The sequence below is a fragment of the Hibiscus syriacus genome, unplaced genomic scaffold (genome assembly GCF_006381635.1).
Source record: "Hibiscus syriacus cultivar Baekdansim isolate YM2019G1 unplaced genomic scaffold, ASM638163v2 tig00110733_pilon, whole genome shotgun sequence".
Taxonomy (NCBI): Eukaryota; Viridiplantae; Streptophyta; class Magnoliopsida; order Malvales; family Malvaceae; genus Hibiscus; species Hibiscus syriacus.
In genome coordinates this window covers 364,455-392,208 of record NW_024062845.1, presented here as the reverse complement: position 1 = coordinate 392,208, position 27,754 = coordinate 364,455, and the positions used below count along the sequence as shown (strand labels likewise).

Here is a 27,754-nt window from a genome sequence, read left to right as displayed (position 1 = left end):
ATCCTCATCCTCGCACAATTTACTTTTAAACTTCAATTCTTTTGCTCTTAATTCTAAAAAATTTTAAGTTTGATTTAAAATAATAAAATTTAATAAATAATAAAATTAATTATTTTTTAGTTAAGATAAATAAAAGATAATAAAGTAAATAATAATTAATCTCAATCCTTTATCATTAAAATTATTTGATTCTTTTATCGTATATCCTTAAATTTCCATTTTCCTAATTTTATTTTTTAAACAACACTATTCCACTATTTGATTCGCACTGTAAGCTTTATTTTTTAAATTAAAGTGATATTAATTTTTGAAATAATTACCAAATCTGAAATTCTTAGTAGTAATGGGAAGCAATAATTTTGTATTATTTGAAATAATAAAAATGAAGAGCAACAGTTTCTGGTCTGATCAGGAAAAATAAGATGAACACTTGCTCCATTATAAACTCCTGCTTTCTCCAACGAAAAATACCCAAACTTCAGTTGATGTTACTAAAAGCTGTTTCCCTTCACAAATGCTATAAGGAAGCGTTTGACCTTTTAATAAATGTCCGCCATGAATGACCACTCTTTTCTTCTTTCTTACTCTCCACTTTTCTAACGCAAAAACTACATTAAACACCCTCATCAAGCCTCTGAAGAAAACGTCTAAAACCCAAGAAATCTCTGCCCTTTTCTCATTGATTTGATTTGTTTTTCCAATTTTTTGATCTGATAAAGTTTACCCTTTTTTTGGTTTGCTGTGATGGCGGATATAGTGAAGCAAATATTGGCAAAGCCAATTCAGTTAGCGGACCAAGTGACGAAAGCAGCGGACGAAGTGAGTTCGTTCAAGCAAGAGTGTGCGGAGCTTAAGTCCAAGACGGAGAAACTCGTTAGCTTGCTCCGGCAGGCGGCGCGTGCGAGTTCCGATCTTTACGAACGTCCCACGCGCCGCATCATCGATGATACCGAACTAGTCCTCGATAAGGCCTTGTCTTTGGTCCTCAAATGCCGCGCCAATGGCCTCATGAAGCGCGTGTTTACAATCATCCCCGCCGCCGCTTTCCGTAAAATGTATTCTCATCTCGACAACTCAATCGGCGACGTTTCCTGGCTTCTCCGCGTATCGGCTTCCGGTGACGATCGCGACAATGAGTACTTGGGCCTTCCTCCCATCGCCGCAAACGAGCCCATTTTATGTCTAATATGGGAACAAATCGCGATCCTTTACACCGGCTCACTTGACAACCGGTCCGACGCGGCGGCTTCGCTCGTTTCCCTGGCCAGAGACAATGATCGTTACGGGAAACTGATTATAGAAGAAGGAGGGGTTGGACCGTTATTGAAATTACTCAAGGAAGGGAAAATTGAAGGTCAAGAAAACGCCGCCAAAGCCATTGGGCTTCTGGGTAAGGACCCTGAAAGCGTGGAGCACATGATCCACGCCGGCGTTTGCACGGTGTTTACGAAAATCCTCAAAGAAGGTCCTATGAAAGTTCAAGCCGTGACGGCGTGGGCGGTGTCTGAACTCGCAGCTAATTACCCAAAATGTCAAGATTTATTCGCTCAGCACAATATAATCCGATTACTCGTTAGCCATTTGGCGTTTGAAACCATTCAAGAACATAGTAAATATGCTATTGCTTGTAACAAGGCCACCTTGATCCACGCGGTGGTTATGGCGAATAGTAATAACGCCACTGTGAAATTAGCTGTTGATGAAGATCATCAGAGTCCGGTTCTGCATCCGATGGGGAACCAAACCCCGAATCAGATGCACAATGTGGTTACCAACACAATGGCGATGAAGGGAGGGGCGAAATTGCCACAAAAGCCGAGTAATAATCATGTTAGGAGTAACAGTCAGGGCAATGTGAAGCAATTTCATCATGTTTATTATCAACCGCAGCAATCCGGCGCGACTGTGAAGGGAAGGGAACTCGAAGATCCTGCTACCAAGTTCTATATGAAGGCAATGGCAGCTAGAGCTTTGTGGCATCTTGCCAAGGGGAATTCGTCTATATGTCGGAGTATCACCGAGTCTAGAGCATGCTATGTTTTGCAGTTTTGTTAGAAAAAGGTACCGATGATGTGCAGTTTAATTCAGCTATGGCATTAATGGAAATTACAGCTGTGGCAGCACGGGACACCGATTTGAGAAGGTATGCGTTTAAGCCAAATTCCCATGCTTGTAAGCTCGTGGTTGATCAGCTGTTGAAGATTACCGAGAAGGCTGATTCGGAGCTGCTGATTCCTTGTATCAAGGCTATTGGTAATTTGGCAAGGACGTTTAGAGCAACCGAAACAAGGATGATTGCCCCGTTGGTTAAACTTCTTGATGAGAGGGAAGATGAGGTTTCCAAGGAGGCTGCTGTTGCCCTCACCAACTTTGCTTGCACTGATAACTACCTACACCTTGATCACTCCAAGGCAATCATTAGTGCAGGTGGTGCAAAGCATTTGATTCAGCTAGTTTATTTCGGAGAACAAATAGTTCAACTCTCGGCATTGGTTCTCCTATGCTACATTGCCCTCCACGTACCGGATAGCAAAGAACTTGCCCAAGCTGAGGCACTTACGGTGCTTGAATGGGCATCAAAGCAGTCCTACACGACCCAGGACGAAACTATAGACGCTCTTCTACAAGAGGCCAAAAGCAGACTGGAGCTGTATCAGTCAAGAGGTTCAAGGGGGTTTCATTGATTCAATCACATTTCCTTTGTAATTCCTTGTTCGAAACAATGTCCCTTCATTTTATAATGGAGTGTACATACAGTTATCGGTCTTCCATCGGTGATCATAAGTGTTTTTCAGTCATTTGCGGAGCTGCATTGCTGGTTTAAGGTCAGGAAGGAGTTCATGATATATTGTTATGGGGTTCATATTGTAAGTCCACATAATTTTTTGTTCCTTTGGGAATCACAACTGTAATGTTGGTTTTTTATTTATATATAAAGTATAAATACATTTATTCATATCTTTCTAATTTGCATTATTGATACTTTGACAAGTTGGTTATATTTTGGAACAGCTAGGAATGAGGTAATGTAGGGAAAAGGCTATCTGAAAAAAGATTGCAGATTATCAGGAGATGAAAATGGGAAGCATTGATTTGAAGGTGAACCAATAATTGGGAGTCTTTTCGAAGTCCTATTGACCATAAAAGACTCACTCATTCTCACACCTCAAACTTGAGGGTTTTTCTCGGCAGGGACGTAGCCAAAAATCAAGCTCATAGAGGCAAAGCATAATTAACGAACCTCAAAGTACCGACCTCGTCTGCTGCCACTTCATTTACAAAATACAAAATGGTATTCCATTTTCGTAACCCCAACTGCAGAGCTGCCTGCATTTATACCTTGTTGCAAGTTGGTAGTGAACAAATAAGAACATGTAACATGTTCTCACATGAGATAAACAGCAAGCTAAACCACTGGATAGGCTGAAAGCAATATCTCATAAACTTTTCAAAGCAACCAAATAAAATGATAGGCACGAATTCCTCTGTTCCAAAAATATGATTAAGTGGGGGAAACGTCCGTGTGCTTGTCAAAATCCACCCACTAAAGAAGATTGGATTTGTAGTTTTTACCCCAAATAAGTGTGCAGTCAATTTTCAGTTTACCATCACATGTTAAACTAGTTAAAAATTTAAGCCCATGACAACAGCAAGCTTGGAATAGTTAGCTGAGGGCATTTTTCATGGTGAAAGTGCATTTGTGTCCAAGCAATCTGTGGTGCCAATTTTGTCTCCTTTGTGATGACATTCTTTTTCTTGTTTTAAACGTTATGGGAAATAATGGTTGGGTTTGAAAAAGGGAAGTCGAGTAACCCAGATATTCACATGAACACCCATCGCTTTCCACTGTATGATTCACGTTATTTCTTCCTTCTGATGTTTGAATATTTCTTCTTATCCAAACTTGAAGGAGTTCTGTTATATTACAACTTAAGAGCTCATCTTTTCCAAGGAGGCTAAATGACACAAGGCCTGGTTTTGTAGAAATGAAAGCATGTTATTGAAAGCTCAAAATTTTGGTTCTGTTGTCTAGATATTCATCCATGTTGCTACAAAATGATACTATTATCATCTTTGGTGATGCCCCATTTCTTGAATGGTTGATAATGGTTCAATCTAAAGAATCATGCCAAAAACAAAACAACATTACCGTATAAATTCACGTCAACGTGTCAAGAGGAGAGCCCCTTGTTAAAGAAGACAGTATACATATTTCAATCACCTTTTTAGACTATTCAAGATTGGAAAAGTGAAAGGGGGTTGAATGTAACATCTTCAGTGGAGATGAATACTTTGACTCAGCCTAGTCAACTGTAAATGATTCACGGAGCAGCTTGTCTGTTAGCAAAAAGATCAACTAACACCTCCACGTTTATCACCTATTTTGGTCTTGTTGAATATCAGTTTTGGTGGAACATGGAAAATAGAATACAACTTTACAATGAAATGTTATTAGGTTTCAGTGATGTTGGTTGGGCTTAAATCACCTGTCAAGTGGGTATTACAACAACTAGTATAAATAAACTGGCCCTTCATAGTTTGCGATGAATGAGTGGCCCAAGCCTGTGATTCCAATCAAGTTATAGGCAAATTAAGGCATGCTTCTTTCTGCTACAAAGCTCCCGATTCCCATTATTTTCTCTCAAAATCGATGGTCAAATAAAATCCAGAGAAGCCCCTATGCCTCACAGTCAGAGAAGGAGCTGAAGACTATTGGGGATGTTTAACTATACGCAAATTGTTTTCTCATTATTACAACTACTCAACCGCTTAAATTCATTGATTAATCCCAAATTCCGGATGCAATTTACATCCATCGGTGACCAATGAAATAATGCACATGTTTCCCATTAGTTGTGTGTGTACTTATATAGCAAAGGCTTTATATTGCTCCAAGCCTTTCCCCTCCTTTAAAGGCCGCATTCCATGATGCTCACTTTGTGTTATGAAGAGAATCCCAATTGAAGGTCAAGTGAGCTGAACCAGCAAAGTTCACCACACGTTTTTTATTTATTCTCTCTCTCTCTCTCTCTCTCTCTCTCTCCCCATCCCCCTCCCCCTCCCCCTCTCCCTCTCTCCCCTCTCCTCTCCCCCTCTCCTCCCCTCTCCCTCCCCCTCCTCCCCTCTCCCTCTCCTCTCTCCCTCTCCCCCTCCCTCCCTCCCTCCCCCTCCTCCCTCCCCCTCTCCCCTCTCCCTCCCTCTTCCCTCCCTCTCTCCCTCTCTCTCCCTCCCCCCTCCCTCTCTCCCTCTCTCCCCTCCCTCCCTCCCTCCCTCTCTCCCTCCCTCTCTCTCTCCCTCCCTCCCTCCCTCCCTCTCTCTCTCCCTCTCCCCCTCTCTCTCCTCTCCCCTCTCCCTCTCTTCTCTCTCCCCCTCTCTCTCTCCCCCCCTCTCTCTCTCTCTCCCCCCTCTCTCTCTCCCCCTCCCCCTCCCTCCCCTCCCCCTCCCTCCCCCTCCCCCTCCCCCTCTCTTCCCCTCTCCCTCTCTTTCTCCTCTATCTTTCCATCTCTCTCTCTTCCTCTCTCTCTCTTGTTGGAAAAATAATTATTTCATTTCACCCCAAAAGTCATGTATTTTCATGTTAACCTTTTGATGAAAAGGTTATAATTTTTAATAAAATAGTTAAGTCATTTCATTTAAAGGTCTTAACATTTCAATACAAATTCCTCTCCCTATATAAAGGCTAAGTTGTGACACATCTCAACACACAATTTTTTACTACTTTCTTTCAAATATTTTCCTTTCAATTCTCTGATTCTTCCAAAGTCATTTTTCGGTGATAGATAAAGACAAAGATTATGTTCGATTGTTCACTACGGTTGTGCTTATCATGGGAGACTGACGTCCAACGTTACTCAAAGCACCTAGGAGAGGACGAATCTGTCTTAAGGAAACTTTTCATTCAGGCCTCAACAAAACTCTTCTTCTATTTATTCAGTTCCATCCGATTACATGTTCTATTTTAATTTCACATTTTTTTAAACTTTATTATTGAAATGAAGTTTTTAGATTATAATACTACAACATTATTTTTCAATAATTTGCAACAATCTTAAGACATATTTCTTGTGTTGTAGTTCAATCTAAACTCAAACAGATTACCGTGGTAATATATTTAGGTTAATATATATTTCGTTTCATATTATATTTATTATTTCGGTTTTGATTTCGATTACAGAAAAATGTCTGATACTTCATCCAATTCACAATCTAATGCGATTGTCGCTACACACACTCAGGCTGCGAGCCAAACGTTACCTGTGACCATGAGTCATAATGAAAAGTATGCAAAATTCAATGGAGATAATTTCAAAACATGGCAACATAAAATGTTGTTTTATTTGACGACATTGAATCTGGCCAAATTTTTGAAGGACGATCCTCCTACTATTAGAGAGGATGAAGTGGATGCTGCAACCGCATTCAACATTACCGAAGCATGTAAGCACTCTGATTTCCTATGTCGTAACTACATCTTGAATGGTTTATTTGATGCACTTTATGAAGTATATAGCGTAAAGAAAACAACTAAGGAACTATGAGAATCATTAGACCATAAATACAAAACTGAAGATGTTGGTGCTAAGAAATTCTTAGTTGCCAAATTCTTAAACTTTGTAATGGTTGATTCTAAAACTGTTGTGAATCAGGTGTAAGAATTCCAACTAATCATTCATGGTATTCTCGCATAAGGGATGATTATAAGTGAATCCTTTCGGGTGGCGACCATTATTAAAAAACTTCCGCTTGCTTGAAATGACTTTAAGAATTATCTTAAAAATAAGAGAAAAGAAATGACAGTGAACGATCTGATTGTGAGACTTCGGATTGAAGAAGACAATCGATGTGCGGCTAAAAGGTTAAACAAAATAGCCAATCATAACATTGCCACGGAAAATGTGGTGGAAGTAAAAAAGGACTTCAAGAAAAGAAAGCAAGCTCTAATTGAGTCTAAACTAGGACCAAAAGGCGGTGTTTCGAAGAAGCAAAAATTCCAAGGGAGCTTTAATTGCAATAAGACGGGACACATTTCATCCCAATGTAGGCTTCCAAAAATGTCTAGAACAAAAGAGGCTAATGTTGTGACAGAAATTTCCAAGGAAGTATTTGAACTTGAACTATGTGTTGTGGTCTCTGAAGTAAACTTGGTAGATTCAAATCCAAGAGAATGGTGGCTTGATACTGGTGCCACACGCCATATTTGTTGCGACAAGGACTCCTTTCCTAAGTTGGTTTCTTGTGAGAAGGGAGAAAAACTCTATATGGGCAATGCTGCAACTTCCAAGATCAAGGGGAAATGCATTGTAATTTTAAAGATGATTTCTGAAAAAGAGTTGAAGCTTCAAAATGTGTTGTATGTGCCTGACATATGAAAGAACATTGTCTCTGGGACCCTCCTAAGTATACATGGCTTTAGGATGGTGTTTGAATCCTAGAAGTTAGTCTTATCAAAAGGAGAAATATTTGTGGGAAGGGGATATGTATTAAACAATATGTGGAAACACAATGCTATCTCTGTAAAAGCTAAAAATATAAATAAGAATGATTCTTCTTCTTTTGTTTATATGATTGAGTCATTAAATTTATGGCATGGTAGACTCAAACATGTTAATTATGATACTTTACGTAGATTAATTAACTTATAACATATTCTCCCATTTCACATTAATTATAATCATAAATATGAAACATGTGTTGAAGCTAAACTAACAAGGAAATGATTATAATACACAGTGATGTTTGTGACTTAAAATTTGTTCAAACTAAAAGAGGGAATAAATATTTTTATTACCTTCATTGATGATAGCACAAAATATTGCTATGTATATTTGCTTAAAAGCAAAGATGAAGATATAGAAAAATTTATTCTCTATAAGCAAGAAGTTGAAATCCAACTTAACAAAAAGATTAAGAGGGTGAGAAGTGATCGTGGTGGTGAATATGTTGAATCATTCAATATTGTGCACAACATGATATTATTCATGAAGTAACACCACCATACTCTCCTCAATCGAATGGAGTAGCAGAGTGGAAAAATCGAACATTAAAGGAAATGATGAACGTTGTGCTAGGAAGTTCTAGGTTGTCACAGAACATGTGGGGGAAAGCTGTATTATCAGCAAATTATCTTTTAAATAAGGTTCCTCGCAAGAAAAAACACAAGACACCATATGAGTTGTGGATAGGCAAGAAACCCTCCTACAATTACCTGAAAGTGTGGGGGTGTCTTGCAAAGGTAATGGATCCTTTATCAAAGCAAATGAAAATAGGTCCTAAAACAGTGGATTGTATTTTCATTGGTTATGCTCACCACAACAATGCATATCAATTTCTTGTGCATGAATCAAAGAATCCAGAAATTTACAAGAATATGATATTATAATCTAAAAATGCCTCATTCTTTGAAAATATATTTCCTTGTAAAATTAGAGAAGTTGGATCAAGTTCAAGGAAACGAACTTTAGAAACTATTAATGAAAATAGTCAAGACTTCCAACAAGATGTTGAAGTCAAGATAGAGCCAAGAAGAAGTAAAAGAGCACGGGTAGAAAAATCCTTTGGATCAGATTTTCTAACCTATATGCTAGAGACTGAACCTGTAACTTATAGCGAAGGTATACATTCATCTGAATTTTTTTTGGAAAGATGCCACCAAGAGTGAAATTGATTCCATCATGCAAAATCATATGTGGAAATTAGTGGATCTTTCTCATGGATTTAAACCATTAAATTCTAAATGGATTTTCAAACGAAAAATGAAAGTAAATGGAACAATAGATAAGTACAAGACCAGATTGGTTATTAAAGGGTACCGACAAAAGGAAGGTCTTGATTACTTTGATATATATTCACCCGTATCAAGAATAACTTCTATAAGAATGATACTTGCAATTTCCACTTTACGGAATTTAGAAGTACATAAAATGGATGTTAAGACTGCTTTTCTTAATGGAGACCTTGATGAGGAAATTTAAATGGAACAACCTGAAGGTTATGTAGCTCCAGGACAAGAAAAGAAAGTATGTAAGTTGATAAAGTCATTATATGGACTTAAGCAACCACCAAAGCAATAGCATGAAAAGTTTAATAATGATATCAAATGAATTTAAAATAAATGAGTGTGACAAATGTGTGTATGTCAAAATCACTGTTGATGGATATGTATGCCTATATGTTGACGACATGAAAAGTCATTATATGTTGACGACCTGAATGGCCAAAGCCTGTACCCAAAATATGTATATATTATGATAACCAAGCACAATTGGTAGATCACAAAATGTAATGTATAATGGTAAGTTGAGACACATGCGAAGTTGACACAATACCATTAGACAACTGATCTCAACTAGAGTTATTTCTATTTATTTTGTAAGATCAAAAGATAGCATTGCATATTCGCTAACCAAAGGGTTGAATCGTGATCAAGTTGATAAAACATCAAGAGGAATGGGACTAAAGCCCATGAATTGTTAAGGCTCTATGTGAAGGAAAACCCAACCTAGTTGACTGGAGATCCCAAGATCTAGGTTCAATGGGACAACCTACTTGCATAGACCTGGTGAGGTCATTGTGGAGGTTTTTATTCACAAACCCATTCCTATGATGAAAATAATGACTAAAATGTGAATAAGGTTAAACAATGCTTTTAATGACCAATATGTGTTTCGTTGAACCAAACAACATAAGTCACATATGTGAGAGTTAAGTGGAGCCGCTTCAAAGAGACTATTGGGGCATAGTTCTCTAAGCTCTTGCAGAACCAGTAGACGTCCACGGCTATATGGACATAACCATGAGAACCAAACTCTTTTCAGTAAGATATTTGTGTGAGGTATGTCATCGATTACACAAACGACAGGACAATTCAAGGACATCATGTCTATTGGACAACTAGTAAGGTAAACATATTTTCACAAGGGAAGGTTCAAAGGGGGACGCCTACCTATCCTATGCAAATATCAAATGTAGAATCTATCACTACATCGAGTTAATGTTTTAAACAATCAAATTCATTCATGTGGGGATTGTTGGAAAAATATGAATGAATCGATTTATTCAATCATGACTATTCATGAAAAATAATTAAGTATTTTCATTAAAAATAGTTATTTCATTTCACCCCAAAAGTCATGTATTTTCATGTTAACCTTTTAATCAAAAGGTTATAATTTTTAATCAAATGGTTAAGTCATTTCATTTAAAGGTCTTAACCTTTCAATACAAATTCCTCTCCCTATATAAAGACTAAGTTGTGACACATCTCAATACACAATTTTTTACTACTTTCTTTCAAGTACTTTCCTTTCAATTCTCCGATTCTTCCAAAGTCATTTTCCGGTGATAGATAAAGACAAAGATTGTGTTTGATTGTTCACTACGGTTGTGCTCACTGTTGTGAACGTTTGTTATTGTATCTTGGGAGACCGACATCTAACGTTACTCAAAGCACCGAGGAGAGGACGAATCTATCTTAAGGAAACTGTTCATTCAGGCCTCAACATAACTCTTCTTCTATTTATTCAGTTCTATCCGATTACAGGTTCTATTTTAATTGCACATTTTTTTAACTTTATTATTGAAACAAAAATTTTAGATTATAATACTACAACACTATTTTTCAATAATTTGCAACATCTATCTCTTTTCAATAGGTGTATAGAAATGAACCAAGTTTACTGAATAAAGTTATGTTTGTGTTAATATGTTTATTTTTTAAAGTGTTCATGTTTTGTTCGTGTTCATGCTCATTCGTTTAGCGTTCGCAAATCTGATTTCCCCCCTCGTCGGCATTCGAATGTTCAAGCGATGGCACCATCCCTCCCGCCTCGCTTGCGGAGTTTACGCTTAATGGTGCCGGTGGATTGGATTTCTATGATGTTAGCCTTGTTGACTGGGTACAATCTGCCGATGATGATATCCCCGAGGGGTGGAACAGGAGGTAACTGTAGATCGGCGGGATGTGCGGCGGATTTGAATGGTGACTGTCCTGTGGAGCTTAAGGTTGTGGATGGGAGTGAAGGGGTTGCATGTAAGAGTGCATGCGATGCGTTTGGGGATCCCCAATATTGCTGCAGCGGAGCTTATGCTACTCCGAATACGTGCAAGCCTAGCTCTTACTCCCAATTCTTCAAGACTGCGTGTCCTACGGCTTATAGCTACGCCTATGATGATGGAACCAGTACCTTCACTTGTGCTGCCGCTGATTACGATATCACTTTCTGCCCTTCCCCTGCCGCCAGGTCTAAATCCTTAGAGACTAACAATTTAAATTACAGTTTCATGTTTTATCATGTTATGTTTACTGTGGTTATGGGGACAACATGTTATTATGAGTATTATGTTGAGCATTGTGCATTTCTTTATTTCAAAGGTTTTAGTTCCAAGGTCGGTTTGGGAGTCACATGGGACCGGTACCCAGATATGGCTTGCACGTTCTTTTTTGATATTTTTATTTATTTAATCTTCATGTGTGCTTCAAGTCTTAAATATCAGCATCGTCCCATGGTGCAACTGCTGGACGCCAGTTGTGTACACGCAACTTATTTTAAAACCTTGTTGGTTGGATTTCAGGCGCTGACACTTGGATTTATGTGTGTTTGCAGTGTGAAATCGTCCAATCCCATGGCGGTTGACATCTCATCAGCCGGTCCTCATCCCGCATCATCAGCTCTCATTGGCGGCGCCATCGCCACTTTGGCTGCAATATGACGATTGTGGCATCTTTTCTGAGAATAATGCCACCATGCCTTTTCCCTTCCGTATGACAAATTTTGTCATCTGAAACTTGGGCAAATTGCAGTCAACAATCCCAACATCCGATGATATCACAGTATCACCGCCCTGCAATTTCCTTCTCCAACTTGAAGAAGCGAAGAGTTCTTTTCTTTTCTTTACTTTCCCTCTATAGACAAACAAAAGATAGGAAGATATTGTATTTGATCCATCATCAGCTACTTTTTTTCCCACGGAATCTGTTGAAGGATAGAGAGCTGGCAAATTAAGGGCATATTCTTGATTGATTTAGTGGAGGAACTGTCGCCTACTTCTAACATGCCAACGGTGATGCGTTCATTTGTCACTAATTGTTCATAATGAAGTGCATTTTTCTTTTGCCCACGTTTCCTATGCCTGATGACAGTTATTTTTTTTTTAAGTTTAGGGCCGGCGTGGGTTTGCCAGTCACCACCCTTAAATTTACTCTAATTATTATATCAATCATATTATTAAATAATTAGATTACATCTTATATTTTTTAATATATCTCTAATTTCTTGATAGATGAATTCGAGTCAACAATCTCTAGAGCACGTGATTAAAAGTTATATATTGATACTTTATTACTTTTTTAGATTGTAGGTTTGGCACTCTTTAGGAGTAGAATTCTATTTTTCCTTTTAAGTAGAAATTATTAAAAAAGTAAATTCGAATATATTAATTTATACATAAATAACTGTACATTTATGGATATTTATTTAATATTAGCAGTGATGTTTTCAGCAAATGATCTTAATTTATTGTCACATACTTTCATTTAATAATTTAATTATATAAATGGGATATTTGACAATAGATTGAAATAAACTATAAAAAATAATATTAATATATCAAATAATAATAATATTTATCAATCTATTTATTTATTTATTGATTTACTGGGGAAATCTCACGTGCGACAGCTTAATATATGGCTAAGGAAAGTCGCTACCGGTTTTGTTATTATTTTTTTAACAAAATCGGTAAAACATCACCGGAAACATTATTACTTCTACCGGAAATATTATTATTGGGCGCTTTACCGACTTTGATAATATATCCGGTAGAAAAAATAATATTTTAGGTAACGCTTTACCGGATATATTACCAAGCTCGGTAAAGCGCTTAATAATATTTTGGGTAAAACTAATAATGTTTCCAGTAATTTTTTTTCAATTTTGTTAAAAAATAACAAAATCGATAACACATTTTCTTAGTCATATATTAAAATTACTGTACGGTATAACTTCCTGATTTTCTCTTATTAATACTTGGCTTGTCAGCAAAAAGAGCAAGATCCATGATGTAATAGTATTTGTACTTTAAAAAAAAATAGCTTACCCTTATTGTCATATGTAATGGGTAAGGGGGAGGTAGGATAGTAAATTGTCCCTAACGTCAGGTTGAGAGCAGCTTCCGTGGAGACCTCCAAATTATGTAATAGTATTTATACTTTTCGGATTCTATTAAAAATTTCAAAGAAAAAGCGATAGCTTAGGGAAGGGATTGAAATTTGAAGTCAAGCATCCTTGTCATTTTAATGTGTAATTCCAAGGTCCCAACCACATCATCAGTGATCTCAACCAATAATATTTATATATCTTATTTTTTTAAGATGAATCTTCATCTCTTTTTACGTATAAATAAGGAATGCGTAATTATTTCAAAGTTATTTTTGAGAATATACTTCAAAGGGAACATTAAACTTGATAAATCCATTAACAAGATTTTGAAAAAGGTTTAAATAAGAATAAATAGAATACTATCTGTCGAAACGATTTTTAACCGGTGAGGAGTGAGATTTTGAAAACCGCGTCATTTTTAATTATTGATCTCTGATTGATTTTTTAATTAAAAACAATGCGATTTTAGAAAACCTCTCGTTTCGAAAAATTTGGGATTCCTTTTTAAAATAAAATGTACGGTTCGAGGAGTCGCCACCAATCTTTGATTAGGGTTGATTGGGCACCCAAAAACATTTTGCCATTTTAAATAAAATAATTTTAATTAAAGCGACAAATTTGCAGTCTACGTTACCAAAATCCGGATTCGGGAGTCGGTTACGCGTGGGGGAAGGATTAGCACCCCCACAGTGCCCTAAATTAGTACCTAGTCAATTAATTAATGTCTTTGCAACGAATTTCACAAGTTTGAGTTTAATTTGATTTATGATCCCCGACAAAAAAAACAATATATGAATATTACAAGCATCAAAATAGATTAAATTAAATTTACCAAGCCATTAGAAAGATAAAGAATATTCGATTATTTACAAGTATTGAGACTAGATCTTTAGGTGAGTTCTAACGATCTTTTCTCAACAAATTTAAATAACCGATCATTTCTTTTTCTTTCGTTCCCAAATTTTAAAGTGATGAATCAAAATTCATTTGGGTGTTACTGACGAGATATACTTTTAATTTAAAATATCAAAACGACTCTCTAGTAAGTTAAGAGAAGCCATTTCGACAATTTAAAATTAAAAGAATATTACCCTTAATCCGATTATGTGATTAGGAGTCGAGTTATGCACTTGAGGATATCAAAAAAAATATTCTAAGAAAACTTATATCTAGATGAACACACAAATAAATAAAAATGTCATGACAAACAAACATAAGAACTGAAGAGGAATGAGCAATAAACTCTAAAGTTAAAATCATAAATTGAGCACAAATTAAGTTCTAAGATATAAACCATCGCATTCCATGTACTGAAATTGAAATAATTTCCTAAACATACGTAGGACTGAAATTAAATTCGCATAAAATAAAGGAACACAATTACTAACATGAAAAATTCGGCCTAGGGATTAAAACGAAACATGCAAAAACATAAAAGAAAAATGTCTAAAATAACAAGAACTAAATGACACAACATTTGGGACTGAAATTAAATACGCATAAAACATGGAAACAAAATCAGAAATACAAAAACATTGATTTTATGACTAAGTTAAAATGCGCATAAAATATGGGAGTGAAATTAGGAAGAGAAAGACATTGATTTAAGGACTAAAACGTAGCATGCAAAATAATGAAAGTCAAAAGTCTAAGAAAACAACAACTAAGTATATTACCACTCAGGACTAAAATACAACATGCAGAACATGAGGGTCAAATGTTTAAAACAGAAAAGAGTAAATATACAAACACTTGGGACTGAAATTAAACTTGCGTAAAATAAAGAAACTAAATTAAAAACACAGAAACGCTCGAATCAAGGACTAAAACGAAACATGCGAAAATTAAAAGTGAAATGTTTAAACAACAGAAACTAAATACAAGACTAATTAAGGATGAAATTAAATGCACGCAAGATAATGGGACAAAATTAAAAACATGAAAACATTCGATTAGGGACTAAAATAAAATGAAATGTAAAAATAGAATGACCCAAACAGAGAATAACCCAGGCGGGGAACGGGGAATCCTAAGCTCCTATACGACGCCGTTTCACAATGCCAATATATATAACATATAGGGTAAAAACTAAACCCTAATTTCATTTGTTCTCATCCTCACTGCAACTCAGCCGCTCTCTCTGTCTTTCTCTCTTCAACTCTCAACACCGCTCGACCGAGAGCCACAAAGGCTCGCTCTAGGCCGGCCACCACCGATCGGTGGCCGTTATGCCTCCGACTACCTCCCAAACCAACGACAAAACAAACCCCTAATCTAAAACCCAACACCTACGTTCTATGACCTTCCAAGCAAGACCCCGACCGAAGCCAAGCGGCCACCGCTGCCCTCTATCGCCCGAGTTTCCCCCTAACGACGAAAAAAACTAACACAACGAAGAAGAAAAGGTAATTTTTATATGCTTTTTTATTCCTATGGACAAGGTTTCAATTCTAAAAAACTCCTAAATAACATACATGGATTCTATTTACCTCTCTGACCACGGCCGGGGTGGTTACCGGCGACGAAGGACTCGAATCAACAAGGTAAACGCTTCACTTTCTTCTATTCTCTAAACTTTGCTTTTGTTCGAAAGGCACTGATTTCTTTGGGTTCACTCTCTGGAATTTTTTGTTGCTTGTTAACAGATTGCTTTTGCTTTCTTTGAATGATGAGAAGATCTTTTTGTATTAATTTCCCGAAATGGGTAGAATTACAATGCTTTTCCTCTCTTTTGTTTCCCAGGGAAGACCCCTATTACAAACTCTCAAAATCCCCCCTACTCTTTGAATCATTTTCTGTTCGTGAACCTCCTCCCCAAACTTTTTTTTCTTTCGAATGGTTGATGGAAATCCTTTCGTTCCTCCCTGGTTGCTGAACCCCCCTCCCCCTTGTTTGTGTTGAAAAATGGTTCTCCCCTGCTCCCCGTGCTTCCTTCCTTGGAAAAACCCATGAGTGCAAATAAAATATCATTTGTGTGTGCGTTGGTACTTGGTTTGTTCTGATCTATGCTTCTGAAACTGCAGGGTTTTTTATTAGTAGCAGCAACGGCGGTCGTGGGCTAGTGAGCGGTGGCTTCACATGTGAGCTGGGATGGTCGTGAAGCAGGGCACTCGGGGAGCATGCATGGCGTGGGTGATGGGGGAACCGAGCTGCTCGGTCAGAGTGCTAGCGTGGTGTGCGTGACAGCCCCGAGGGCTTCACGTGGGGGCACTCGGTTGAGGTGTTTCAAAACGGATCTTGTAATTGGGTCATTTCTGGGCCTGTAACTGGGTCTTACTTGGGCTTGTAATTAAATTGGTTTGCAATTGGGCTTTAAGCATTTAATCTGGATTTGAATTTGGTCTTCAATTTATATCTTGAATTCCACAGTGAAACAAATATGGTTACGATCAAATGAAGCACTTAAAATTTCAAATGTAAGCTTTCACAATTTACCACTTGAATTAGTTCGTCATTGAGCACAAAATCTCCAAATAAATTTTCGATCATCTTCAAATAAATTTTCGATTATCTTCAAATGAATTCAAATGGTCCGGATAAAATTAGGGTATTACACTATCTTCAAAGCATTTTAGATTTTAACAATATCACTTTCAGAAATATATACGAGGATTTAACTAAAAAAATGATGTTGACATTCATAGAATGATAGATGCATGAAATGACGATTCTAAAGTTAATGTAAAGTTGTACAGAGTTTGTTGAGGTTGATGCGAGTGATTTGAGTTCATACACAAAAGAAGTGGAGACATGGCATATATGAAGCGAACCCACAAGTACAAGTACTGGATGATAAGATGTATAAAAAATGAGAAGAAAGAACTCAAGTGATTAAAGAACTCAACATAAATTCTAATGAGTCAATAGATTATGATGATTAAAGCTGTTACATAAGAGTAATGTATTTAAGGTTTATTGTATTTTTTTAATTTCCTCTCCTTACATCTATAAAATAAAATTTGTTCTATGTAATATGGCAGTCTTATCTTTCATCAATAAAATTAGTTTTTTTTCTTCTCATTTTCTCTCTACCACCGTTGAAATTAATTTACTTGATCTTCCCATCGTTGTTTTGATAGAGAGTACCGCAAAATATATGGTTAATATCAACTTTTTCATCTTTGTTTCTTTTGTAGAGCCTTCCGGAAGGCTTAAAACCATATTGACGACTATTTCCTTGCACAATTACGATTGTGAACCTTGATCTCCGGACGCAACTTACTTCATTGAGTGTGCAGTTGTTGCAAATAATTTGGAAAAAATGATTGTCTTAATGTTTAATGTGGTTTGAGATTCTTTTATTAAGCCTTTAACATAGGGCTCATGAAGGCCACCTATACCTATGCTTGTTGAGTATTTAGGGATCAGGGTAATCAAGTGATATCCACTCTTTTGCACTTGGTATAATAAGGGTGATATACATGTGTTATTGTATTATCATATCAAAATCTAATCGAGAATAGATATTATTGTAATACCCCGAATCTCAGGTCAGTAGTTTGAGTTAACCCGAAACCCGTAAGTTGAGCTTGTTAGATCTCCTAAACCAGTTTAGACCAGTTTTTAAGAGTATTGGGCTTAAGTTTGGCCCAAGAGTTTAGAGAGGAGTGATTTTAAAAATGAGTTAGAATGATAGGGACCAAAAGTGTAGTTTACCCATAGCTTGTTTCAATAGATAAAAACACTTTATTCTTTTAGAATTCAGGTGAACCCAAGCTTCCCAAAATATCTTCCATTTCCCATTTTCTTCTCTTTTCATTTTCTCTCCAAAGGCAAGCCAAAAAGATCAAAGCATTCCAAATTCCAAGCAAAAGTAGAGTCAACCAAGTTAAAGAGATAGAAAAAAGTTATAAAGCAAAGGATAAGGAGAAGTTGATTTCTAGTTGAACTGAGAGAAGCTTTAGCAATCAAGGAGGCCAGGTAACACACTCACAACACTTTCATACCCTTAGTGGGTCACTAGAAATGCAAGATAGCTAGAAAGTGAGTTTGAAGCATGTTAGTAAGTTTTCACGGTAGATTTCATAATTTATGATTTTAGTGTGTATTAAAGCCTTTTTTATGACCCCTAAGATCAAATAAGATTTAATAAAACATTGGGAAACCTTAAAGTAGGAAATTAGGAAGTTTGGGTGCCATTTTTAAGGGTTGGGATGCAATATCGATATTGTTCATAAGAGAAGCTTAAGATCGAGTTCTTGGGGAGCAATATCGATACCCCTTAAAGGAGTATTGATACTAAGGGTCTAGTATCGAGACCTAGATTGTAGAATGCCATTTTGGTATCAGTACTATAAGGAGTATCAATACCCAAGATCCTAGTATTGATACTCCTTTTTTCTTTAAGGCATTTCAGCAGTAGAGTATCGATACCTTGAGCTGGGTATCGATATTAAAGTGAGGGTATCAATACTGTAAGGCCAATATCGATACTAAGGGTAAGGTTTGAGCTTTAAAGAAAGAAGAGTTGTAGAGGCAAATGAGGGTATCGATATTATAAGGCCAATATCGATACTTAGGGTAAGAAATGGGCTTTAGTTCAGGAGGAATGATAAAAGTAAGTAAGGTTTCCCAAAAGCTTATAATTACCCCGAATAAGACTACAAGTGAGAACAATATTAATGTTGATTTCAAACGTATAAACGAGAATAAATAAGGTCAAATAAGACTAGCCTTGTTTGAGTGCTCGGGAAACGACCAAGACACCTGAGTTCCTTTAAAAAAAAATAGCAGAGTCGAAAATATAGATTCAGTCCAGATATATCATTAAGGAGTGCGCAAGGCACTTTAAGCTGACTAAATATGGCCGAGGCCTGACACTCGCAAGGGGTGGGTTAGTCGAAGGTATGGTGTTCGATGCATAGATTCCAGGGGCCATATCCTCGGTAGACTAGAGGGGTGTGTGAGTTCCGAGATGCAACCCCTCAGCCGCACCATGATGTCTACTATATAGTAGAAAGTGGGTATATTCACTAAACCATAGTAGAGTAGAGCGTAGACTTGATAACAAAGTAGTAGACTAGATAGCATGAACCTTTTAGTGTTGCACTTTTAGTATGTCCTAGTTGTTAGTGTGGCAATGAACTAGTTAGCTCAGCCCTCGGATGTTTCCGTTGGCAGGTTAGTAGATCGGTCGAGGAGCCTTAGAGTGACCGAGGTTCAGATCCAGTGCAGAGCAGAGTACGCCATCAGTGTTTTTAAAGGGCATGTACATTTATAAACTATGATGTATTATTGAGTCGTAAAGTCAGTAAAGAGTCGATATGTATTATTCGAAATGTATATATTTATTTTGAGAGCTCTCAGATGTAAAGTTTAAAGTATATTTTATTTCATGGATGTTTTTATATTATAAAAATGGTCGTTTTATAGTATAATAAATGAGTAAAGAGTGGTCAGCCACTTCGGTAGTTCCATGTAGCACTCTGATCGATTGACTGTGTGTCATATTGGTTTAGTATGTTACAATTATTATGGTAATAAATTATGTTTTCGGTATATTTGAATTAAAGTCTTGTATTTAGATCTCATCGAATTTTAAAATTAAATAAATTAAGTTTTACCCTTTTCTTTAATATTAATTGATTTTCAGGTATTATTAATTTTAAAACTACATTAATTAAATTCTAGTTTATATTTTTTTCCTAAGATAATTACAAAGTAGTATATATTTTAAATATTTTTAATCATTTTATGATTAACGCTCAATGTTGCAATCCTAATGTTAAGCAAGTTAAGTCCCCACCTACAATTTTTTTTCATGTAAATATCTCTTAGATCCCTTATTAATTTTTAACATTATATAAATTAAATCATATTCCACTCATTTTTAAATTTTAAATAAAGACTTAACAAATAGACTAATATTATTTTATTATTATCTATATTTTACCCTCTAAAGTTTCGTCTTCCTCCCTGGTCTGATTCAAGACAATGAAATCCATGTTCATCTGCATTTTCTTTCCTATTACCCGGATACCTGAAGAAGAAATTGCAAGCTAACCCAAATGGTAATAATTGCAAGGAAAGCAGTTTGGATTGGAATGGGTAGATTGGATAATGTAATTAAATAGAGTTGCACCTAAGCATTAGACCTAACTATGTTGGGTTTATCAAGCTGATTTGCACCTCACCTTGTCTATTTAACCAAGTTAGGAAAAAGCCTACTCGGCATGTTCAAATTTTAGGATATTACATTTTTGGTTCATTTATTTATTCAAGTTCATATAAAAACTGATAGTTATAAGATATTTAAATAGTGGTGGATAATAGAATAATGATTGTCATATAACTTTAATAATATCCTTCGAAATTATATTTTTCAAAAATAATAATGTGAAGCCAAATTATATTGATAGCGACGAATCATTGTCAGTGGTGGATGTAAGGTTTTTCTAGAGTGGGTATAAGTTCACCTTGGAATTCAGATTTATTTATGTTAGTGTTCATTTTACAATATTGCATATCTTAAAATTTTATCTATGTCCACCTCATATAATTTTTTTTATTAGTATATATGTGTCTGCATTAGAAAAATATTTCTGGATGATCTTTCACCAATCACAACTATAATTTAACAACTATTTAAAATTATTATCTTTAACAATAAATTATGCGATTTAGAAAAAAATCACAACGATAATACTCGCAGTGATTATAACTACATTGGTTATGTACACAATTATAATAAACATAATAAAACCAAAAAGGGAACTGCGGCACCAAATTACCTTTAAATTCCTATACTGACTCTGAAAAAGGCACAAGCCATTGAACTTTGTAAAAGATGGGATGTGAATGCATTGAAGCTTTTAATTTTCAATAAAGTTACTGATGTCATCCTCTGACAGAATTTGTGCCCAGTTACGAATTTCTTAAGGGGAAATAAGGCAGCAGCAGAGGATAAAAATGCATTTCGACCTTCAACCAAAGCAATGATCTTGATGACCCTAAAGCTAAAGGCCATCTCAGTATATGTTTGACCCTAAACGTATTTTGTAACCAAAGTTCATCGTTTTCACGGCTCTTGTGCATATAATAATAGAGAAAATAACCTAAGTGACAAAAAATGTTTTATAATATACGATTTTAACCAATTGTTTTTGGATTTACCAAAATGACCAACTAAATCGTAATGCGATCGATAATTCACAACGCGATCTCCGGTATCGCAAATCAGTTTCCATATTCGCAACGCGATTCTGACTATCGCATTGCGATTTTCCAAATTCGCGATTCGATTTTTCAAATTCGCGTTGCGATTTTCCGACTATCGCAATGCGAATATGTAAATCGCAATGCGATTATGACTATCGCAACGCGATTCTGACTATCGCAACGAGATTCTGACTATCGCAACGTGATTCTGACTGTCGCAACGCGATGCTGACTATCGCAATGCAATTTTCAAAGCGCCATTATCATCGCAACACGTATTTTTTTTTCAAATTCCAAACACGAATATTAATATATCGGAACACTGAACCGTTCACAGTATATACCGTAATCGCAACTCATAACCTAAAACCCTAAATCACAACTCAGTCTCATCTCCATCTCTCACTCTCTAAGGCGACATCCGTCCCCATCTCCGACGAAATCAGTCCCCATCTCCGACGAAATCCGTCTATCTCCATCTCTCAGAGCCACCCTCACAATCATTCACGGTCAGAAATGGAAAATCAACCAAATCAACCACCTAGGGTTAGTTTTTTTAATTATTTTTATTTTGAAATTTTTGCATTATTATTAGGTTTTTCATATTGAAAGTGATGATAAGTTTACTGATAATTTCAATAATAGATTAACCATTTCATTTAGATTTCTTATTAAATTCATTCGATTGCTGTCAATACTGCTAAACTGTTTAGTCTTTAAACCCTGTGAATTTAGTATTTGTCTTTGTTTTGTCTTTTGGTTGAAGTAATGCAATCCATTCAAGTTTCAATTTTAGTATTTGAAACCGAGAATCGCAACGCGAAATGAAAATCGCAACGACAGAATCGCAATGCGATTTTAGTTTCGCGTTGCGATTTTCATTTCGCGTTGCGATAGTCAAATTCGCGTTGCGATAGTCATTTTCGTGTTGCGATTTTCATTTTCGTGTTGCGATTTTAAGTTTCAGAAACTATTCTTCTTCTGCAAATTGAAACTTGAATGAATTGCATTACTTCAACAAAAAAAATAAAGACAAATACTAAATTCACAGTGTTGCAAATTTAAGTTTGAAGAATAAACTACTACTCTTTATGTTTATTGTTCTTGGTATATTTTCACAGTGTAGTTTTTGGTATATATAACTTGGTATGTTTATTGTTTTTGTAGAACTTTTATTCGGCTCAATTGACGTTAAGAAATAAATTAAGCCTGGCCAAAACAATTGCGTCGAAGCTTTCACCTGCATAAAAAAAAAATATTTGAGGATACTTGCTTCAGACCATGGCTGAAAGTACAATATCCGGGTGGAGATGCTATGTTGACCCATCTGTTTCTTCAAACCATGACTAGCGATCTACCAGAGACTATACAATGTCGTGATGAAAAGATATGGTTTAATTTTCCACCGGCGTATACGTGTTTTGGGCGGGAGGAGTTTTGCTTAATCACCGGTCTACGCTTCGGACACGATGATGTAGGTCGGTACACTAGACATATTACCCGCCTATCATGGTTCTCCTTGGGTTTTTCCTGAGCTGTCAATGGAGAAGCCGAATTTACACGTGGAAGACTTGACGAGATTATTGAATAAGAAAGATAGTTTTACTCGGATGGATGACGTCGATGTTGTCCGAGTATGCCTTCTAATACTTTTGCATGCCGGCTTTTTAGGCAGAGAGGCTAGACAACCTATTCCTAATGATCTAATTAAATTGGTAGAGGACCTAAATGCATGGAACCTGTTTCTGTGGGGTTCTTATCTATGGAAAGCTACATGGAATAAGTTGTCGTCTGCCTTTGATGATCGAAAAAGTTTGCGTGGCGATGGTTCCAAATACACTTTGTCAGGCTTTATTTGGGCCTTTAAGGTAAGAATTTTTATATAATATTTCCAAAATTATAATTAATTATTTAACAATTACTAATGTTTGTTATTATATTGTTTGTAGATTTTTGATATTTGAGGCCTTTCCCGCCATGCAGACATATGCATTAAAAACTTCTAATGATATTCCTAGGGCTATTTCCTGGAAGAGGAAACAGACCTTGCAGCAATGGGAAGATTTACTACCATATACGACAATAAATAATGTAAGTTAACACAAATACTACCATATGTTTATAAACAAGTTATTACTAGTACACATTTAACTTTGTTTGAACTTTTATATTGTTAGGAGGCCAACACTCCATTACAGAGGCTGACACCCACGGAAGCTGAGCTTGCCACTGATTGATGGCAAGCTAGTAAGCGTTTTTTGATGGCACGGATGATGAGCAGCCTCCACTTCGAGAGCCATCACCTCACTCAGAGCCATCACCTGATCGACCTGACTATACACCTCCACAACGAGAGCCATCACCTATTCTGTTACATCATCGAGCCTCTTCTCCACCATCACCTCATGATAGGCGACCGACAAAGATGCCACGACATTTATCTCCCTATTCTCCACCTCCACCTCCACGGGATGAGTTAGGGGAGTTACATGATGAGGTTAATGCCTTGCGTGAGGAGGTCAGTACTTTACGCGATGACAATGGTGCATGGCGTGTTGAGGTGTCTACTTTACGTGGTGAGGTAGCCTCTCTACGTGAGATGGTAGCATCGTTGTAGAATGAGGTTCATACTCTACGCAACGAGGAAAGTTTAATATTTTTCATATTTAACTTGATGATAAATTTACTCGTAATTTCACTTAGATTAACCATTTCACTTAGATTGCTTAGTAAATTCATTCGGTTGCTGCCAATACTGCTAAACTGTTTATTCTTTAACCCTATGAAGTTAGTATTTGTTTTTGGTTGTCTTTTGGTTGAAGTAATGCAATCAATTCAAGTTTCAATTTGCAGAAGAAGAATAGTTTACTTTCGCAACGCGAAAATGACTATCGCAACGAAAGAATCGCAATGCGAAATAAAAATTGCATTGCGATTCTCTCGTTGCGATTGTCAAATTCGCGTTGCATAGTCATTTTCGCGTTGCGATAGTCATTCGTATTGCGATTTTAAGTTTCAGATTCTATTCTTCTTCTGCAAATTGAAACTTGAATGAATTGCATTACTTCAACCAAAAGACAAAGACAAATACTAACTTCACAGTGTTGAAAATTTAAGTTTCAAGAATAAACTACTACTTTTTATGTTGTCATTGAACCTGCACTAAACCTATATGTTGTCCTTTTAAATGTTTATATAAGTGATTACTTCTGGAATGTTATCTGATGTAATTTGTGAACAATGATAGAATAATGACTTGGGTGAATACCGTGCAAGTTTGAATATATTTGTCTTTTTTTTCACTGTTTAATATCATGTCTGTTTATTTACTGATTTATGTATTAATTTATTTTTAGCGGCCCACTAAGGTGGATGCTCTACGTCAGGTTTTTCTTGTAAGACGGAGTTCACGCATCAGACGGCGTGCACGTTCCATTACATCTCCGTTCACCCCAATAGTGCAAAGAATCCGTAAGAAAAAGCCCGACTCACCTGTCATCGTTCAAGAGGCCTCCCCTATCGTTCAAGAAGCCCCTATCATCCCTCAAGAGTCCCATCCCACCATTCAAGAGGCCATTGTCATCGTTGAAGAGGTCCCTCCCACCATTCTAGAGCCCGATTCACACGACGTAATATATCAAATTATTGAAAAACCCCCTTACGTGCTGGACATGATGGATGACTGTTGGCTTTCGTATAAGTTACCGGCCAGTACCATTCCGGTAGATGAAGTGGAGAGGAAACAACTACCAGAAACAATTCTGGATAATACCCTTTAGGCTAAGACCGCAGTTGATTTTTATCTACATAAGCGGGGCCAAGGGTGTTACGTTGACATATACAAACTCAACGATGATATGCATTTGTTGATTGAACGGTCTTGGTGGGGTGTGTTATTAGGGGTTGAAGACAATGGCTATTTTGATGGGGGTAAGTATTATATTTCTTCTTATATTTCATTTTGATTAATTTTTTTTTTTAAATTTATGTAATTCACTAATATATGTCTTTTTTTGTAAAACAGCATATTGATGCATGGGTGTCACGTCTTCTAATAGTAAGGAAATTGAAGAAAAATAAAAATAAAAAAGAATACGCGATATACAATTATGCCGACGTCTTTTCACGTAGTTTACTTGAAGAATCAACGACAGGAATCATATGTGTTGGCTAATGGACAAGCTAAACTTTATCCTGCATGGTGGGAGGTCGATAAGGTTAGTATTTATTTTTTTAAATATTTTAAAGGTGTTTATCCCTGTTTTGGAACGTACTCATTGGCTTCTCGTCGAGCTTCAGCTCCCATCCCTGAAGACAATAGTATATGACAACATGATAAATTACATATCATTGTCTGATTTGAGAGATATTATTAAGGGATGGAGCTCTCATTTGGCTAAATTCTTGGATACGATTAATTATTGGACTTATTCTGGAAACAAGAAGCCAAAGAAGTTCAATGTTACAGTTATCAGAGACGAGACCACGCCACAACAAACGCCGGAAGCTAGAGGGGATTGTGGTCCTCTCGTATGCATGTGCTTGGAGCGTTTGATGACAGGAAGTACACAGTTTTTACCTCCCACCGATAGAGATAGAGGTGCAGTAGGCTTGTGGTTTCAGCATTTTATGGCTAGAGCGATATATGCGAGACGCTGCCTACCTGCATCCGCATTATGAAAGTGTCCATAAACAATTTGTAAGTCAAATGCAAGTGTTGTTAAGTACCTAGAATTCAATAATAATTTGATGTTTGCTGGTTTTAGATGTGTAGAAAGTGTTATTTGAGCAAATGTTTGGTTTCTGCAAGTTAATCCTGAAGTGAGCTGCGTGAAATTGATGTATGGGTGTATAAACAACTGTCTAGGGTACACTTTTTTTGATTGTTTAATTGATTCTTAAAAGTCTGATTTGTTTAATTGATGAGGAAAATAAGAATTATTATCATTTTTGCTTGTTTAATTGATTTATAAAAATTGATTTGTAAAAGTTGATTTGTTTAATATTGATGTGTAAATAATTCTTATTTGTGCTTGTTTAATTGATTGAAATGTAAAAGTTGATTTGTTGATTTCAATCTGCATCATATTGAAGGCAAAAGACCTGTTGGAGGTACACTTTCGCAACGCTAAACTCAAAATCGTAATGCGAAAGACAAAATCGCAACGCGAAAGTCAATTTGCGTTGCGATAGTCTAATACGCTTTGCGATTTTCTCGTTGCGATAGTCAAATACCCGTTGCGATAATCAAATTCGCGTTGCGATAATTAAATTCACGTTGCGATAGTCAAATTCGCGTTGCGATAGACAAATTCGCGTTGCGATTTTTGCATTGCGATAGTCATATTCGTGTTGCGATAGTCAAATTTGCGTTGCAATTTTTGAGTTGCGATAATCAAATTCGCGTTGCGATAGTCAAATTCGTGTTACGATAGTCAAATTCGCGTTGTGATATTCAAATGAATGTGTAATAAGTGATAACAACTGAACATATCATAGCAATGTTCAAACTCAAGTTACTAATACATGCCTAACTGAAAATGTTAAAACTTTACACATAAAATACACATAATAGTCAAATTCCCGTTGCGATATTCAAATGAATGTGTAATAAGTGATAACAACTGAACATATCATAGCAATGTTCAAACTCAAGTTACTAATACATGCCTAACTGAAAATGTTAAAAGTTTACACATAATACAACGTTTGCATTTAAAAATCACTTAAGTTAATAGTCCCAAAAGGTGAAGCTGGTTGTGATTTTGATTGCGATTTTGATTGCTTTTTTCTTGACACCATATGAGCTTTGGATTTTGATGAGGATCCATATTTTGGTAGAGGAAAAGATGATTGTGATGGCACTGGTGATCCACATGTCAACCTTGTATGACCACTTTCCTTGCACCGACTACATGTCGATCTCTTCTTCTCTTCACCCTTAGACGGTATACGATCGTGACTTTTTGGTCGACCAGGTAGCCTTCTGTCTATGGCTGGTGGCAAAACTGTTTGTAAGTCATCTGGTATGTCCCACTCAGAAGGATGTGGAATAGGGTAGATAATCTCGGCATAAGTCTGTCGATATACTTCTGTAGTGTAGCAATCCATAGCGTATGCGCTTGAATCATCTTGGTTTAGATGAAGAGCAACTTTTATAACATGCCCACACGGATAACCAGATGTTTGCCATTTCTTACAACTACACGTCTTTGCATTTAGATCGACAAGACCATTTAAGTTATTATCCAGTACTTCAAACAAAGTGTTTGAACATGGTTCAACTCTCCATGACGTTGACTTCACAACACGTTTCGTTATCTTTTTTTTAGTCTATGGTGTAACACGATGTTCCAATGTTCCTATAAATTTAAATAAATAATACTTAGTAAAATATATGATAAGTTACGAATTTAAAGAAATAATACCTGCATGGTTTC

The 27,754-nt window shown here is 36.4% G+C and overlaps 1 protein-coding gene, 1 long non-coding RNA gene and 1 pseudogene across 2 annotated transcripts; all 3 read left to right on the top strand.

The window, feature by feature from the left end:
• Window positions 1–559: 559 nt before the first annotated feature.
• LOC120139287 lies at window positions 560–2,878 on the top strand (annotated as a pseudogene).
• A 7,923-nt stretch (window positions 2,879–10,801) lies between these two features.
• LOC120139218 (thaumatin-like protein 1) lies at window positions 10,802–11,800 on the top strand. Its single transcript, XM_039154526.1, has 2 exons — window positions 10,802–11,240; window positions 11,604–11,800. Exons 1-2 carry the CDS (start codon window positions 10,807–10,809, stop codon window positions 11,707–11,709), a joined length of 540 nt encoding a protein of 179 aa, XP_039010457.1. The 5' UTR covers window positions 10,802–10,806; the 3' UTR covers window positions 11,710–11,800.
• Window positions 11,801–15,568: 3,768 nt separating this feature from the next.
• On the top strand, window positions 15,569–16,493 carry LOC120139294. Its single transcript, XR_005517613.1, has 2 exons — window positions 15,569–15,700; window positions 16,181–16,493. It is a non-coding gene; the product is annotated as an uncharacterized LOC120139294 (long non-coding RNA).
• Window positions 16,494–27,754: the final 11,261 nt, after the last annotated feature.

Bases quoted from the DNA above. Each gene is read 5' to 3' on its own strand.
- LOC120139218 (XM_039154526.1), top strand. From the start codon at position 10,807: ATGGCACCATCCCTCCCGCCTCGCTTGCGGAGTTTACGCTTAATGGTG. The intron at 11,241-11,603 runs GTCTAAATCCTT...GTGTGTTTGCAG, and splicing joins TGCCCTTCCCCTGCCGCCAG to TGTGAAATCGTCCAATCCCA.